Raw genomic sequence first — 15,340 nt, 5'->3', positions numbered from 1 at the left:
GGCATCATTGATGGACTCAAGTGTGGCAGCGGTAGTGAGGTTGGCCCAGGATCGGACATTGTTTTGTTCTGCTGTGCATGGGGTCGCTATGAGTCGATTCTGACTCGATAGCACCTGACAACAACAACAATGTAAGTATCCATAAACTATTTGAAAAAAGAACAACTCATTGCCATCTAGTCAACTCTGACTCATGGTAATACTACAGGACAGACAAAACTGCCCCTATAGGATTTCCAAGGTTCAAAAGAAGATGGAAGGAATACACAAAAGTCACTGTACCAAAAAAAAAAAGGTCTATGTTCAGCCGTTTCAAGAGGTAGCACATGATTAAGAACCAATGACACTGAAGGACGAAGTCCAAGGTGCACTGAAAGAATTGACAAAGTACAAGGTGTCGGGAAAAGATGGACTACAAAATGAAATCTTTAAAAAAAGTCAGGAGGCACAGGAGGCACTCAGTCATCTATACCAAAAAATTTGGAAGACAACTATCTGGCCGACTGATTGGAAGAGATCTGTAATTGGGCCCGTTTCAAAGAGAGGTGACCCAACCAAATGTGGAAATCATCGAACAGTATCTTTGATATCCCATGAAAGTACAGTTTTACTAAAAGTAATACAGAAATGGCTACAACCATTCATTGACAGAGAACTTCCAGAGGTTCAAGCTGGATTCAGAAAGAGGACGTGGAACGAGGGCTATCAATGATGATGTCTGATAGATCTTGACTGAAAGCAGAGAATACCAGAAAGATGTTTATCTGTGCTTTCTTAACTATGCAAAGGCCTTTGATTGTGTGGATCATGACAAGCTATGGACAACATTGCGAAGTATGAATATTCCTGAATGCTTAATTGTGCTCTTGAGGGATCTGTACATAGATCAAGAGGCAGCTGTTCAAATAGAACAGGGGAACACTGAATGGTTTAAAATTAAGAAAAGTGTGCGACAGAGTTGTATTCTTTCACAAAACTTACTCAACCTGTATGCTGAGCAAATAATCTGAGAAGCTGGGATCTATGAAGGAAAACGCAGCATCAAGATTGGAGGAAGACTCATTAACAACCTACGATATGCAGATGATACATCCTTGCTTGCTCAAATTGAAGAGGACTTAAAATACTTACTGATGAAAATCAAAGACCATACCCTTCGGTATGGATTGCATCTCAATGTAAAGAAAACAAAAATCTTCACCAATGGACCAATAAACAACCTTATCAATGGGGAAAAGATTGAAGTTGTCAAAGACTTCATTTCTTCTTGGATCAACCAGCAACACTCATGGAAGCAGCAGCCATGAATTCAAACAACATATTGCATTAGATAAATCTGCTGCACAGACCTTTTTAAAGTGTTGAAGAGCAAAGATTTCAGCTTGAGGACTAAGGCACACCTGACACAAGCCATGGTATTTTCAGTAACCTCATATGCATGCAGCGGGAGAAAGATGAGGCTTTCTACTCCCATAAAGATTTACACCCTCGGAAACCCTGTACCATGGGTCGCTATAGGTCGGAACCGACTTGATGGCACTTAACAACAACAACATACGCATGCAAAAGTTGGACAGTGAATAAAGAACACAGTAGAAGAATTGACGCATTTGAATTATGGTGTCAGAGGAGAACACTGAAAGTACCATGGGCTGCCAAAAGAACAAACATATGATTTGGAAGAAGGACAAACAAAGTGCTCCATGAAGACCAGGATGGCCAGACTTTTGTCTCTCATACTTTGGACATATTGACAGGAGGGACCAGTTGCTGGAAAGGGACAATGTTTGGTAAGGTGAAATGTCAGAGAAAAAGAGAAAGACCCCCAGAGAGATGGGTTGGCAATGTGGCAGCATCAATGGGCTCAAGCATGACAACAATTGTGAGGTTAGCCCAGGACCAGGCAGTGTTTCGTTCTGTTGTGTATAGGGTCGCTATGAGTTGGTACGGACTTGAGGGCACCTAACAACAACAAATCTTTATGAAAGCAGACTGCCATGTTTTTCCTATGATTTAAACAATTGATGTTTCAAGTTAGCATCTAAGCACTTAACCACTGCACCACCATGACTTCTACCCACAAGCTATACATAAGCTTATTTTTCATTTTATATTTACAGAAATATCATATAGTACTTATCCTTTTATAATGTGCTTTTCAACTTTTCCCCAATAAATACATATACAGACCTAGATCATTCACTTTAAATAATATCGTACATGACTCAGAATCAACTAGAATATATCTTAACAGCAGTATTCTAATAAACTATAATGCCATTAAGTATCTATTTAGGGTTGTTGACATTCTTTCCAATTTCTACTTTGTTAACAATATTGTAGTGAACATCTTTGTGCTTAGTGTCCAAGTATAAGTATACTATGAATTTCTCAAGCATATACTTTAGGGTTGAATTCTTGGGTCAGATGCATGTACAAGTTCATCTTTAAAAACTGTCAAATTCTCTACAAAATGCTAACTAACCACAGTATACGAGGGGACTCCAAAATGTTCGTGCAGAAGTTGCATTCTTTTTCATTCCATTTTTCCACAAACTTTTTGAAGCCTCCCCTCAAACATTATGTGCACCTGGGTTGGGTTGGGTTAGGTTGGGTTGTGGGGTGTATGTGTTATATATACATATCCTGGACCCCTCTTCAAAGATTCTTCTTTATGAATACAAAGGCTTACCATTAATTAGAATGTACACATGACTCTTTGGCTTAATTTTGCTCACCTGAGAAGAAATTTGAACGCTCTTTAGGTTTCATCATTTATACAAGGTAGATTTGATCCGCAAGGCCAGTGGTTAAAACTCACCAGTCGCTCCTTGGAAACCCTGTACAAGGTCACTATGGGTCACTATGGGTCAGAATCAACTACATGGCACTTAACAACAATAACACTAAAACTAACTCTGTCAAAAAGGGGCAAAAATATCGTATGTCTAAATATCTATTAGACACTGATTTCTGAAGGGCTTAGTAATATTTTTCTTCTTAACCTTTGGAAACCTAAAATACACATAAACATTTCAGTCTATCAAGTAATTTTATCCTGCTTGAGCTTTACATAAAGTAAATCTAACTGTCTTACTCTTTTTATTAGTCTCTTCTATCATCTGTCAACCACCACTTGTCTGTTAGTTTGTCATACTATGGTGGCTTGCATAGTGCTGTGATGCTGGATGCTATGCCACAAGTATTTTATATACCAAGCAGGCTACTCGTGGTGGACTGGTTATTGTCAAATATAGTGTGCTGGAATATGAGTCCTCAGTTTGGAAGACACTCAAAATATGACTGGAGAAGAGCTGCTTCTTCAAAGTAGAGTTGAACATGATGACACAAAGGGAGAAAAGCTTTCAAGACCGTCATCAGCTGATGGAGCATAATTTAAAATGAGGGAAAACAACTGCAAATATCCATTAATAATCAGGCCACAGAATGTACGAAGTATGATGCTAGGAAAATTGGAAGTTATCAAAAATGAAATGGAAAGCATAAAGATTGATAACCTAGGCATTAGTGAGCTGAAATGGGTTGGTATTAGCCATTTTGAATCTGACAATCACATGGTTTGCTATGGCAGGAGTGACAAATTAAAGATGAATGGTGTAGCATTCATCAACAAGAACATTTCAAGTTCTATCTTCAAGTATAATGCTGCCTGTGATTGGCTAATATCCATACATCTATAATGAAGACCTGTATGCTGAGCAAATAATCCAAAAAACTGGGTTATATGAACAAAAACGTGACATCAGGATTGGAGAAAGACTCATTACAACCTGCGATATGCAGATCATAAAACCTTGCATGCTGAAAGTGAAGAGGACTTAAAACATTTACTGATGAAGATCAAAGAGCTGAGCCTTCGGTATGGATTGCATCTCAATGTAAAGAAAACAAAATCCTTACCACTGGACCAATAAACAACATTCTTATCAGTGGAGAAAAGACTGAAGCTGCCAAGAACTTCATTCTTCTTGGATCAATTATCAACACTCACAGAAGCAGCAGTCAAGAAATAAAACAAACTATTGCACTAGGCAAATCTGCAGCACAAGACATTTTTTAAAGTGTTGAAGCGAAAAGATGTCAGCTTGAGGACTAAGGTGCACCTAACCCAAGCCATGGTATTTTCAATAACCTCATATGCATGGGAAAGTTGGACAGTGAAGAAAGAAAACCGCACACAAATTGATGCTTTTGAGTTATGGTGTTGGAGGCATATACTGAAAGTGCCATGGGCTGCCAAAAGAACCAAAAGATACCTTTTTGGAAGAAGTGCAGCGAGAGTGCTCCTTGGAGGCCAAGATGGTCAAACTTTGTCTCTCATATCTCGGACATATTGTCAGGAAGGACCAGTCACTGGAGAAGGATATCATGTTTGGTAAGGGGGAGGGTTAGAGAAAAAGAGGAAGACACCCTCCAATGAGATGGATTAGCCAAGTGGCAGCATCGATGGACTCAACCGTGGCAACAGTAGTGAGACTGGCCCAGGATCGGGCAGTGTTTTGTTCTTTCGTGAGTCGGTACCAACTCGATGGCACCTAACAACAACAATGATAATGCAGACCAGTTAAGACCACTATTACCTAATTTAAGCTCCAACAATAAAGCCAATGATGATGAAATAGAAGAATTCTACCACGTTCAGTCTGAAACCGATCAAACATGCCATTAAGATGTATTGGTAATTACTGGTAATCAGAATGCAAAGGTTGGAATCAAAGAAGATGGATCACTATTTAGAAAATATGGTCTTGATGACAGAACCGATACTAGAGATAGTATGATAGAATTTTGCAAACCCAATTATTTTATTCACTGTTGTTGTTGCTATTAAGTGACGTCAAGTCGATTCCAACCCATAGCGAGGTGCAGCTGGTGAGCTTGAACCGCCGTCCTTTAAGTCGAAACAGCTTTGCAGTCTGGCGCATTAACCCACAGCGCCACACCAGGACTCCTTTAACCACTGTAAATACCTTTTAAAAACTTTACCCACTGTAGATACCTTTTTAAAACAATATAAAAGAAGATTACACACATACACCCCACCAGATGGAATACACAGAAATCAAATTGACTACATCTGTGGAAAGAGATGGTGGGAAAGCTCCACATCATCAGCCAAAACAATGCCAGGACACACTGTGGAACAAATTTTTAAAAGTCCAAGAGAGCCAAAATATAACCATGAACACATTCCACTTAAATTTAGATATCTTAAGAACAGATTTGATGTGGAAATCATCAGACATTATCAATAATATGACACGCAAGTAAAATTTTACTGAGAATGATTAAAAAGCAGCTGAACAGTACATTGATAGAGAACTGCCAGAGAGGCAAGCCAGATTCAGACAAGGGCATGGAACAAGGGATATCACTACTGATTATCAGATGCATCATGGCTGAAAGCAGAGATTACCAGAAAGATGTTTACCTGTGCTTTATTGACTATGCAAAGGCTTTCAATTGTGTGCATCATGACAAGCTATGGACAACACTGTGAAGAAGGAGTATTCTGATACTCCTATTTGTGCTCATGAGGAACCTGTATGTAGATCAAGAAGCAGTCATTCAAACAGAACAAGGGAACACTGAACACTTTTAAATCAGGAAAGGTGTGCACCAGGGTTGTATTCTTTCACCATACTTATCTGGTCTGTATGCTGAGCAAATATTCCAAGAAGTTGGATTACATGAAGAAGAACGTAAACTCAAGATCGCAGGAAGAATCGTTAACAACCTGCGATATGCAGATGATACAATCTTGCTTGCTGAAAGCAAAGAAGGCTTAAAGTACTTACTGATGAAGATCAAAGACCACAGCCTTTGGTATAGGTTGCACTTCCATCTAAAGAAAACAAAAGTCCTCCTCACTGAACAAATAAATAACATCATGATAAATGTAGAAGAGACTGAAACGGTCAAAGAATTCATTTTAATATAATCAACCACCAACACTTATGGAAGCAGCAGTCAAAACAAACGACATATCACACCAGGCAAATCTGCTACACAAGACATCTTTAAAATGTTCAAGAGCAAAGATATCAGTTTGAGGACTAAAGCTCACCTGATGCAAGCCATGATATTTTCAATTGCTTCATATGCATATGAAAGTTGAACAATGAATTAGGAAGACTAAAAGAATTGATGTATTTATGTTATAGTATTGGAGAAGAATATTAGAAGTATCATGGCCTGCCAGAAGAATAGAAAAAAGTCTGTTTCGGAAGAAGTTCATCTAGAGTGCTCCTTAGAAGCCAGAATGGTGAGACTTCGTCTCTCATACATTAGACATAGTATCTGGAGGGACCAGTCCCTGAGGAATAAAGTGGAGGGTCAGCAAAAAAGAGGGAGAGTCTCAACAAGATGGATTGGCACAGTGGCAACAGCAATGGGCTGAAGTGTAACGACTGTGAGGTTGGCGCAGAACCAAGCAGTGTTTCACTCTTGTTGTGCAAAAGATCACAATGAGTTCCAACTCAGTGACATCTAACAACAACATATCTATCATCACTTGACTGTGTGGATCATAACAAATTATGGATAACACTACAGAGAATGGGAATTCTAGAATCCTTAATTATTCTCATGTGAAACCTATACACAGGCCAAGAGGCAACCATTCAAGGGAGTATTGCATGATTTAAAGTCAGGAAGGTATGTGTTACCATTGTATCCTTTCACCATACTTACTCAATCTGTATGCTGAGCAAATAATTCGAAAACTGGGCTATAAGGAAAAGAACAAGGTTTCAAGATTAACAAACTACAACATGCAGATGACAAAATCTACCTGCTGAATGTGAAGAGGACTTGAAGCACTTACTGATTAGCAACTATTACCTTCCCTTCAGTATAGATTATAACTCAATGTAAAGAAAACAAAATTCCTTACAACCGGACCAATTAGCAATATAATGAAAAACTTGGAAAATAATGAAGTTATAAAGAATTTCATTTTGCTTGGATCTAAAATCAACAACCTTAGAGGCAACAGTCAAGAAATCAAATGACGTACTGCATTGGGCAAATCTGTTTCAATAGACCTCTTTCAAGTATTAAAAAGCAAAGACATCACTTTGAGGACTAAAGTATGCCTGAAAATCCACAGTGTTTTCAACTGCCTCATATGTATGCAAAAACTGGGCAATGAATAAGGAAGATCAAACAAGAACTGATGCATTTGAATTACTGTGTTGGAGAAGAATGGTGAATTTATCAGATGGAACAAACAAATCTGTCTTAGAAGTACAGCCAGAATGCTCCTTAGAAGTGAGAATGGTGAAATGTCACCTCATGTGCTTAGGACATGTTATCAGGAAGAACCAGTCCCTGGAAAAAAAACAGTAAGCTTGGTAGATTACAACAGGGTTGATGACAAAGAGGAAGATTCTCAACAAGATGGTTACATCAATGGAATCAAACATAGCAATGATCATTAAGGGTCACACAGGATTGAGTAGTGTTTCATTCTGTTGTATACAGGGGTCATTGTTATGAGTTGGAACTGACTCAACAACACCCAACAATGATAAAAATTTATGTGTCTTACTTGTTACCCTTTTGGGTAACAGACTTCAGAGATACTCTCTGTTGAAGAAGACATAATTCATCAGTAGCTCTCAAACACATGCCATCTTAGTTTTCAATATCGCAGTCTAAAAACTAGGTAAAGTGCATCAACATACAACTAACTACACAAGACAAAAATCTTTAAAAAGTAAATGGATCTGGACAAATATACAATCTATAAATGAGACTTGTAAAGGTTAGTGGTATTTATGGATCCCATCGTTAGGTAATATCTATGCTTCACAACCCCATCACTCAAGTTCTCTGTGCTCTGACCCCACTTTTTCTGCTTTCTGTCATACGTTATTATTGTTGTTAAGTGCCGTCAAGTCGGTTCTGACTCATAGGGACCCTGCATAGGGTTTCCAAGGAGAGGCTGGTGGGTTTGAACTGCCAGCCTTGCAGTTCAAACCAACCCTGGAGGTCCAGTGCTTATCCTACAGTGCCACACCAGAACTTATCTTTCTCCAAATTTTAAGATCTAAAATTATAGTTCTGACAAGGCATCTTTGCTGTTTTTACCTATACGTAGTACCCAGTCTCTGCAGCTATTCTGCAGTTTCAGTGGGAGAGTCAAGCTCAGCAATCAGTCACCATATGAGTATATTGTTATAACCAACACTCTGCTTACCTCATTTCCATATACCATCAAATGATGAGTTGTAATGAGAGACTTGAAGACGACCACCCAACTACTGTTAGTAGTTCTTTCAAATAAACTGTCTGCCAACTGCGGGATGTTCACATTCATCTCATTTGTGCACTGAATTAAATCTGTAACACAAAAAATAATTTAAAAAAATTAATTTACTTTGGTTTAATTTCTTTTAAATTTTAGATCTGCATGCTTACAGGTGAAAGATCTAACAGAGTAAAACAGTAAGGCGTAGTTTAGAGAAGTTGTTAAAAATCTCTCAAGAGAACTACTATCTATATGAGAAGTAAAAAGAGTACTAATTAGGAGCACATAAATTATCAATAACACCTGAAAATAAACCAAACTCCTTCAAGAAATAAATTTCCCTCAAGAACTTTATTCTTCTCAAATGGAACTGTTTCAAGGCTATGAAGAATTTTCAGTCCTTACTATTCATAAACCTTCAGAGTTATTATAGAGATATTAAAGCTTTTTGCTCCAGCAGCTATACAGCCTCAGAAACCCTATGTGTCAGGAACCAACTCAGCAATACTTAACAACAAGCTTTTAAAACAGAGTTTTAGGAGGAAATCCTGCATAAGGAAGCAACAAGCTGAAGAAGCCTTATTAATACTCCTTGTTGTTGTTGTTAAATGCCATAGCTACCCTGTATAGGGCTTCCGAGGAGCAGCTGGTGAGCTTGAACCCCCGAATACTCCTAATACTCCTTAGAGTATTAGGAGTCCTGGTGCGACGCCGTGATTAATGCGCCAGACTGCAAAGCCATCTGAACAGCAAGGTCAGCAATTCAAGCTCACCAGCTGCTCCTCAGAAACCCTATAAAGGGTCGCTTATGGGTCGGAACCGACTCGACAGCACTTAATAACAACAAAAACAACTAGCATTTAAGATCTTGCAGTTCCTGGTGTGGTGCTGTGGGCTAATGCCTCAGACTGCAAAGCCGTTTGAACTGCAAGGTTGGAGGTTCAAGTTCACCAGCTGCTCCTCAGAAACCCTATACGGGGTGGGTCACTGTAGGTGGAAACCGACTCGACGACACTTAACAACAACAATTAGCATTTAATCAGACTTCTGGTGTGGTGTTTTAGGATAAGGACTGGACTCTGAACCACAAGGGTGGCGATTCAAATCCACCAGTTGTCCACAAGTTGCTTCTCATAAACCCTACACAGGGTTGCTATGATTTTAAACAGATTGGATGGCATTTAGCAACAACACTGCCATTTAATATCAAGGAAGCATTGGTAACAACTGGCCCCCTTCTCTTTTAATGATACATAATTTAGGGTTTCACTCACTCCACACCTCTACCCATTCTCTATACTGGCAATACCACCCCATCCACTACCATTGAGTCGATTCTGACGCATAGAAAACCTATAGAACAGAACAGAATTACTCATTAAGGTTTCCAAGATTGTAAATCTTTACAAGAGCAGCTCATCTTTCTCCGGAGCTGCTGGTGGGTTTGAACCACAGACATTGCGATTTGCAGGTCAATGCGTACCTCACAGTACCACCAGCACTCTTTACAGGTTAACAGATATAAAATACAACAGACTGTCACTGTCTAACCTCAGTAATATTTCAATTGCTCCCAGAACAGCATACATTTGTTGTCAGCTGCCACATGAATTGACTTCTAACTCATGGAGACACAACGAACAACAAACTGAATGAAATGCTTACTGCCCAGTCTTATGTCATCTCCATGATCAGTTGTGATTTGTATCACTGTGATCCATAACATTTCCATTGATTATTTTGAAAGTACATTGTCAAGTTTTTCTTCTTAATGCATTTACGTCTGGAAGCTCCACTGTAAGCACTGTAGCATCATAGTAACACCTAAGTCTACAGTGACAGACAAGTGGTGAATGCACTTTTAGTGCACTGGCTGGGAATTGAACCTGAGCCTCCTGCATGGAAGGTGGCAATTCTACCACTTAACCACTAACGCCTCACTAGCATAATTTAGTCCTTGTCAATATCCTTCATACATCTTGTTGTTAAGTGCCGTCGACTCATAGCGTCCCTGTATAGGGTTTCCAAGGAATGTCTGGTGAGCTTTAACTGCCAACCTTGCAATTCAAAGTGACCTTGCAATCCAGCACACTAACCCACAGTGCCATACCAGGAATTCCTGATACATATTAACCTCCAACAAAGAACCACTATCCAGTTTTTTTGTGATGTACCTTGATGTTTGACACTCTAATCTTTCCATTCCTGTTCACTTGTCAAGAGACACTCCTCTGTGAAGTCTTTTCCTCCACAAAGATACCGACCACACAGTCACTGAAGTTGGCATATGACTTTACACTATACAATAATTCTACAATTACTTCAAATTATTTTCTGCTAGACTAAGATCCCTTGAAAACAGCACACAAACAATTTTGTTAGCAATTTCCATACTCTTTATCAGAGATAAATTAGACTGCTAGGATTAATTAATCATCCTCATCGTAAATAATAGCAAAGTTAAAGATTTCATATTCAAACTTTACCATATTCTATTGCTAGAAATTTGTTTCAAAAAAATAAACAAAAAACTGTATTTTCCAGAAAGGAAATCAAATGAAGTAAACAGATGTAATTACTTAATTTTAACTACCTATATTACATCTTTTTACTTTCTGGTATTCAAAAGACATCAGTAAAACAAACTATAAGATTTCATGAATTTTAACTCACGAACAATACACTAAATCTATTTCATGACCAAGAATAGTATTTTAGTACTACTCATACATGGGAAACAACACTGGTAAGGGAGTTGAGAAGGCCTAGACTCCTGCCTGGATCTGTCTCTAAGTAGCTGCACATGGCCTTGGGAAGGTCACAGTCTCAGTGGACCTCAATTTACTAACTAAACAATGTTAACTGGATTCGAATTTGTTTAAAATAAGGCAACTCCAAAAAAAACCCAAAATCCACTGCTATCAATTTTGACTCACAGTGACCCTGCAGGACACAGCAGAACAGCTCCATAGGGTTCTAAGGCTGACTGTATCCCTTTGCTCCCATAAAGGTGCTACTGGGTTCAAACTGGTGACCTCTCCACTGCCAGTCCAACACTTAACCCACTGCACCACCAGGGACAGCTGTAATCCTTCTAAGAAGTTAATATGTGAAGCAACAGAGAGCATCACTGGCAACCATGAGAAAAATCTGTTAACTGTTGCATAATTACCAAAATATAATGGCTTGACTTATGCCAAAATGTACATTTCAAAAAACGAAGTATCAATTTATTCATACACTCATATTTTCTTATCTGTATTTGCTTTGTCATCTGCTCTCCACCATCAATGAGCTTCAGCTATACTGACCTCTCCTTCTAATGCCTTCAGACTCTTAGCTAAGCAGATTCAAGCCAAGCAGACTTTTAGCTAAGGTGCTTGGCACTTTGTTCCCTTTACCTAGAATGCTCTTCTCTCAGTCATATATACTGTTTTCTCCCTCACTTCCTACCTGACTCAAGTCATGGTATTTTCAGTAACTTCGTATACATGTGAAAGTTGGACAGTGAAAAAGGAAGACTGTAGAAAAATTGATGCTTTTGAGTTATGGTGCTATTGTTGTTGTGGTTGCAATCAAATTGATACCTACTCTATGCACAACAGAAGAAAGCACTGCCTGGTCCTGGGCCTGGGCCAACCTCACAATGGTTGCCACGCTTGAGTCCACTGATGCTGCCACTTAGCCAATCCATCTCTCTGGGGGTCTTCCTGATACCCTTCTCCAGCGACTGGTCACTCCTGACAATATGTCCGAAGTATGAGAGAAGAAATTTGGACATCCTGGCCTCCAAAGAGCACTCTGTCCTTCTTCCAGTACCAATCTGTTTGTTCTTTTGGCAGTCTGTGGTACTTTCAATATTCTCCTCCAACACCAAAACTCAAATGCACTAATTCTTCTATTTACTATTCAACTTTCGCATGCATATGAGGCTATTGAAAATACCATGACTTGGGCCAGGTGAATCAGTACTCTACGACAGTACAACAAACTAGCAGACGAGTGGTGGAGTTATGGCATAGGAGGAGAATATTAAAAGTGCCCCAGGAATGCTAAAGAACAAACAGATCTGTGTTGGAAAAAACACAGCCAGAAAGTTCCTTTGAAGCCAAGGATGGCTAGACTGTCTCTCATACTTTGGACACATTATCAGGAGGGACCATTTCCTGGAGAAGCAGATCATGTTTGATAAAGTGGAGGGTCTGAGAAAAAGAGGAAGACTCCCAATGAGATGGATTGGCATAGTGGTGGCAGAAGTGGGCTCAGGCGTGCAATCAATCAGCAATGATTGAGAGGTTGGGGCAAGACCAAGCAGTGTTTCATTCTGTTGTGCATAAGGTCGCTATGAGCTGATCCCAACTTGATGGCACCTAACAACAACATATCCCCAAATGGCCTAGAACAATGTCTGGCATACAATGGTCACTCTATAATCATTTCAATTTATATACAGACACTCCTAACACAAATTTTTTTTTTAAAGCATCCAAAATGGCATCTTTTATATGAACTAAAGCAATACTCTACAGATATTTGTATAACTTGCTATCAAAAAAAGAAAAGCTTGAGTCAAATAGATGATCAAATTTCAAAATATAAGTTATAGAGAATCTAACAAAGATTTCCACTGTAATGCTTAAGCAAACTACAGTATGTTTTGGAAATAAGAGCATAAAAACTTAAGGATAACCCCAGAAGCTAAGAAATAATTCCTCACACATGACAGATAAAATGATAAGAGAATTCAGGCGGAGATTATAAATCTAATACAGACCAAACTGGACACAAATTTTACTGTGTATTGGTTTAATATACTGAATAAACTAACACGATTTCTGTAGTATTATAGTTCCCCACAGTATATTCTACTACTTCTTTACTCCATGCAGTAACTTTTCCACTACACAGTGTTTCTACTATAATGTTGTTGTTGTTATGTGCCGTCGAGTCGGTTCCGACCCATAGCGACCCTGTACAGGGTTTCCGAGGGTGTAAATCCTTACGGGAGTAGAAAGCCTCATCTTTCTCCTGCGGAACAGCTGGTAGTTTCGAACCGCTGACCTTAAGGTTCGCAGTCCGATTCGTAACCACCTTTTACTCTGAAAACGCTTCCAAATTTGAGCTCCAAATAATCAGGAAAGTGTTCCCCCACCTCAAACAAACAAAAGCAAACTGCTTCAAACAAGTCATAAATATTATTGGCATATCAATAGTTAACTCCTTCTCCCACTTGTAATTTGAGACTACTTTTTTCTTTTAAATTTTTTATTGTGAATTGAATGAAGAATCATCAGTTTCACATTCACCAATTATATACACTTTGTTTCATCTCACCAACTGCAATCCTCTCAGTGCTGCAGCACTAATCCTACTTCTTCCCTATGTTTCTTGTTTTCCATTCCTCCTTTCCAAACTCTTCTGAACCTAGTGCTTGAGTAAATGATGCCCTCAACTGATTGGTCTAAGGTATGTGCACCTCACCAGTGTTATTGTTTCCACTATAGATCTATTGTTTGGCTGAAAACTTGAGTTAAGGGGTGAGTTCAGTTCCAGACCTAAAGGGTGTTAGGGTCGTAGTCTCAGGATTCCATCAGTCTCTATCTGACCAGTAAAGTTGATCTTTTTTATGATTTTGAGTTTCAGTCCACATTTTCTCCTACTCTATCCAAGGCCTTCTAAGGTGATCTCTTTCAGAGTAGTTAATGGTAATAAAGCACCATCTAGTTCTTCTGGTCTCAGGGTCAAGGCTACTGATATTCACTAACTCATTGTTGTTGTATGTAAGATATAAGAAAACTATTAATCCATTAGACTCACAGTTTTCACAGATTTTTGATTTTCATCACTCGTTTCCTCCAGATGGAGAGACCACGAGTTCCACTTTAGCTGTCCCATCATAACCTTTTTAAGCCCCTAGTCTCTAATGACCAAAGTAGGATATAGAAAATTATCTTTATGGACTATGCTATGTCAATTGATCATGCTATTTCCCAAGGCTATGGTCCTGAGCCCCTCAGGCCCAGAGACTCATTCCCTAGAAGGTGTGTGGTTATGTTTAAGAAGGTTTCATAACTTTGCCCTCCACCACATTCAGGTGTATATTTGTACCAAAGGTAAATTCCCATACACAAATACCCTGTCAAACTATAAAAATTTTCTTAAAACGCAGAGCTCTGTAACAAATTCCTCTTATCAATCAAAAGGGCTCAAAAAGAAAAACATTTAGATTTGTTTAGTTTTCCCTTAACCAAGTGACAGAAAGATGAGGCTTTCTACTCCTGTGAAGATGTAAAGCCTCAGAAACCCCACATAGGGTTGCTGATTTGGAAACAACTTGATGGCACTTCACAACAGCAAACCCCACACAGAAAACAATAACATGTCAGTTTGTAGCACTATTGTGGTTTGTGTGTTGCTGTGATGCTGGAAGTTATACCACCAAAACTTTAAATATGAGTGGAAAGGTTTCAGATAGGATTCCAGATTAAGAGACATTTAGGAATAAGGAGAGATGGACTACTTCCAAATATTTAGTCACTGAAAACTTTATGAACAGCACTGGAATACTGTCAGCAGCAGAATACTGAATACTGAAACATGCTGAAGAAAACCAAAATATTTTAAGATAACAGTCCCAGAATATAAGCCTCACTGGTTGGAAAGCATTCAATATACAACGGGAGAAGAGCTGCCTCCTGAAAGTAGAGTTCACCAAGATGACATAAATGGAGTAAAGTTTTCAGGATCTTCATTTGCTGATGGAGCACAACTCAAAATGAGGAAGACCAGCTTCAAACATCCATCAATAATCAGACTATGTTATGCATGAAGTATGAATCTAGGAAAACTCAAAGTTATCAAAAATGGAATGGAATGCATAAACATCAATATCCTAGACATTAGTGAGCTGAAATGGTCTGGAATTGGACATTCTGAATCTGAAAATCACATGGTTTATTAAGCTAGGAGTAACAAATTGAAGTGGCACAATGTAATACTCGTCATTAAAAAAAATTTCAAAATTTATCTTGAAGTACAACTCTGTCTGTGACAGGATAACATCTA

General features: G+C 38.8%; 1 protein-coding gene across 4 annotated transcripts in view; it reads right to left on the bottom strand.

Annotated features, from left to right (window-relative positions):
• The window catches only part of PICALM (phosphatidylinositol binding clathrin assembly protein), a 139,989-nt gene that overhangs the window by 70,782 nt on the left and 53,867 nt on the right, over window positions 1-15,340 (bottom strand). For 3 of the 4 annotated variants that reach the window (XM_006864958.1, XM_006864959.1, XM_006864960.1), the window contains exon 2: window positions 8,225-8,367. In XM_006864958.1, coding sequence (XP_006865020.1) covers window positions 8,225-8,367 — 143 coding nt within the window. Of the gene's footprint in view, window positions 1-8,224; window positions 8,368-15,340 lie in introns of those variants that run through there. The other variant, XM_006864961.1, reaches the window with a different exon arrangement.

Source organism: Chrysochloris asiatica, unplaced genomic scaffold (genome assembly GCF_000296735.1).
Source record: "Chrysochloris asiatica unplaced genomic scaffold, ChrAsi1.0 scaffold00074, whole genome shotgun sequence".
Classification (NCBI taxonomy): domain Eukaryota; kingdom Metazoa; phylum Chordata; class Mammalia; order Afrosoricida; family Chrysochloridae; genus Chrysochloris; species Chrysochloris asiatica.
The sequence above is the reverse complement of the archived record's forward strand: the minus strand, read 5'-3'. Positions and strand labels throughout refer to the sequence as shown.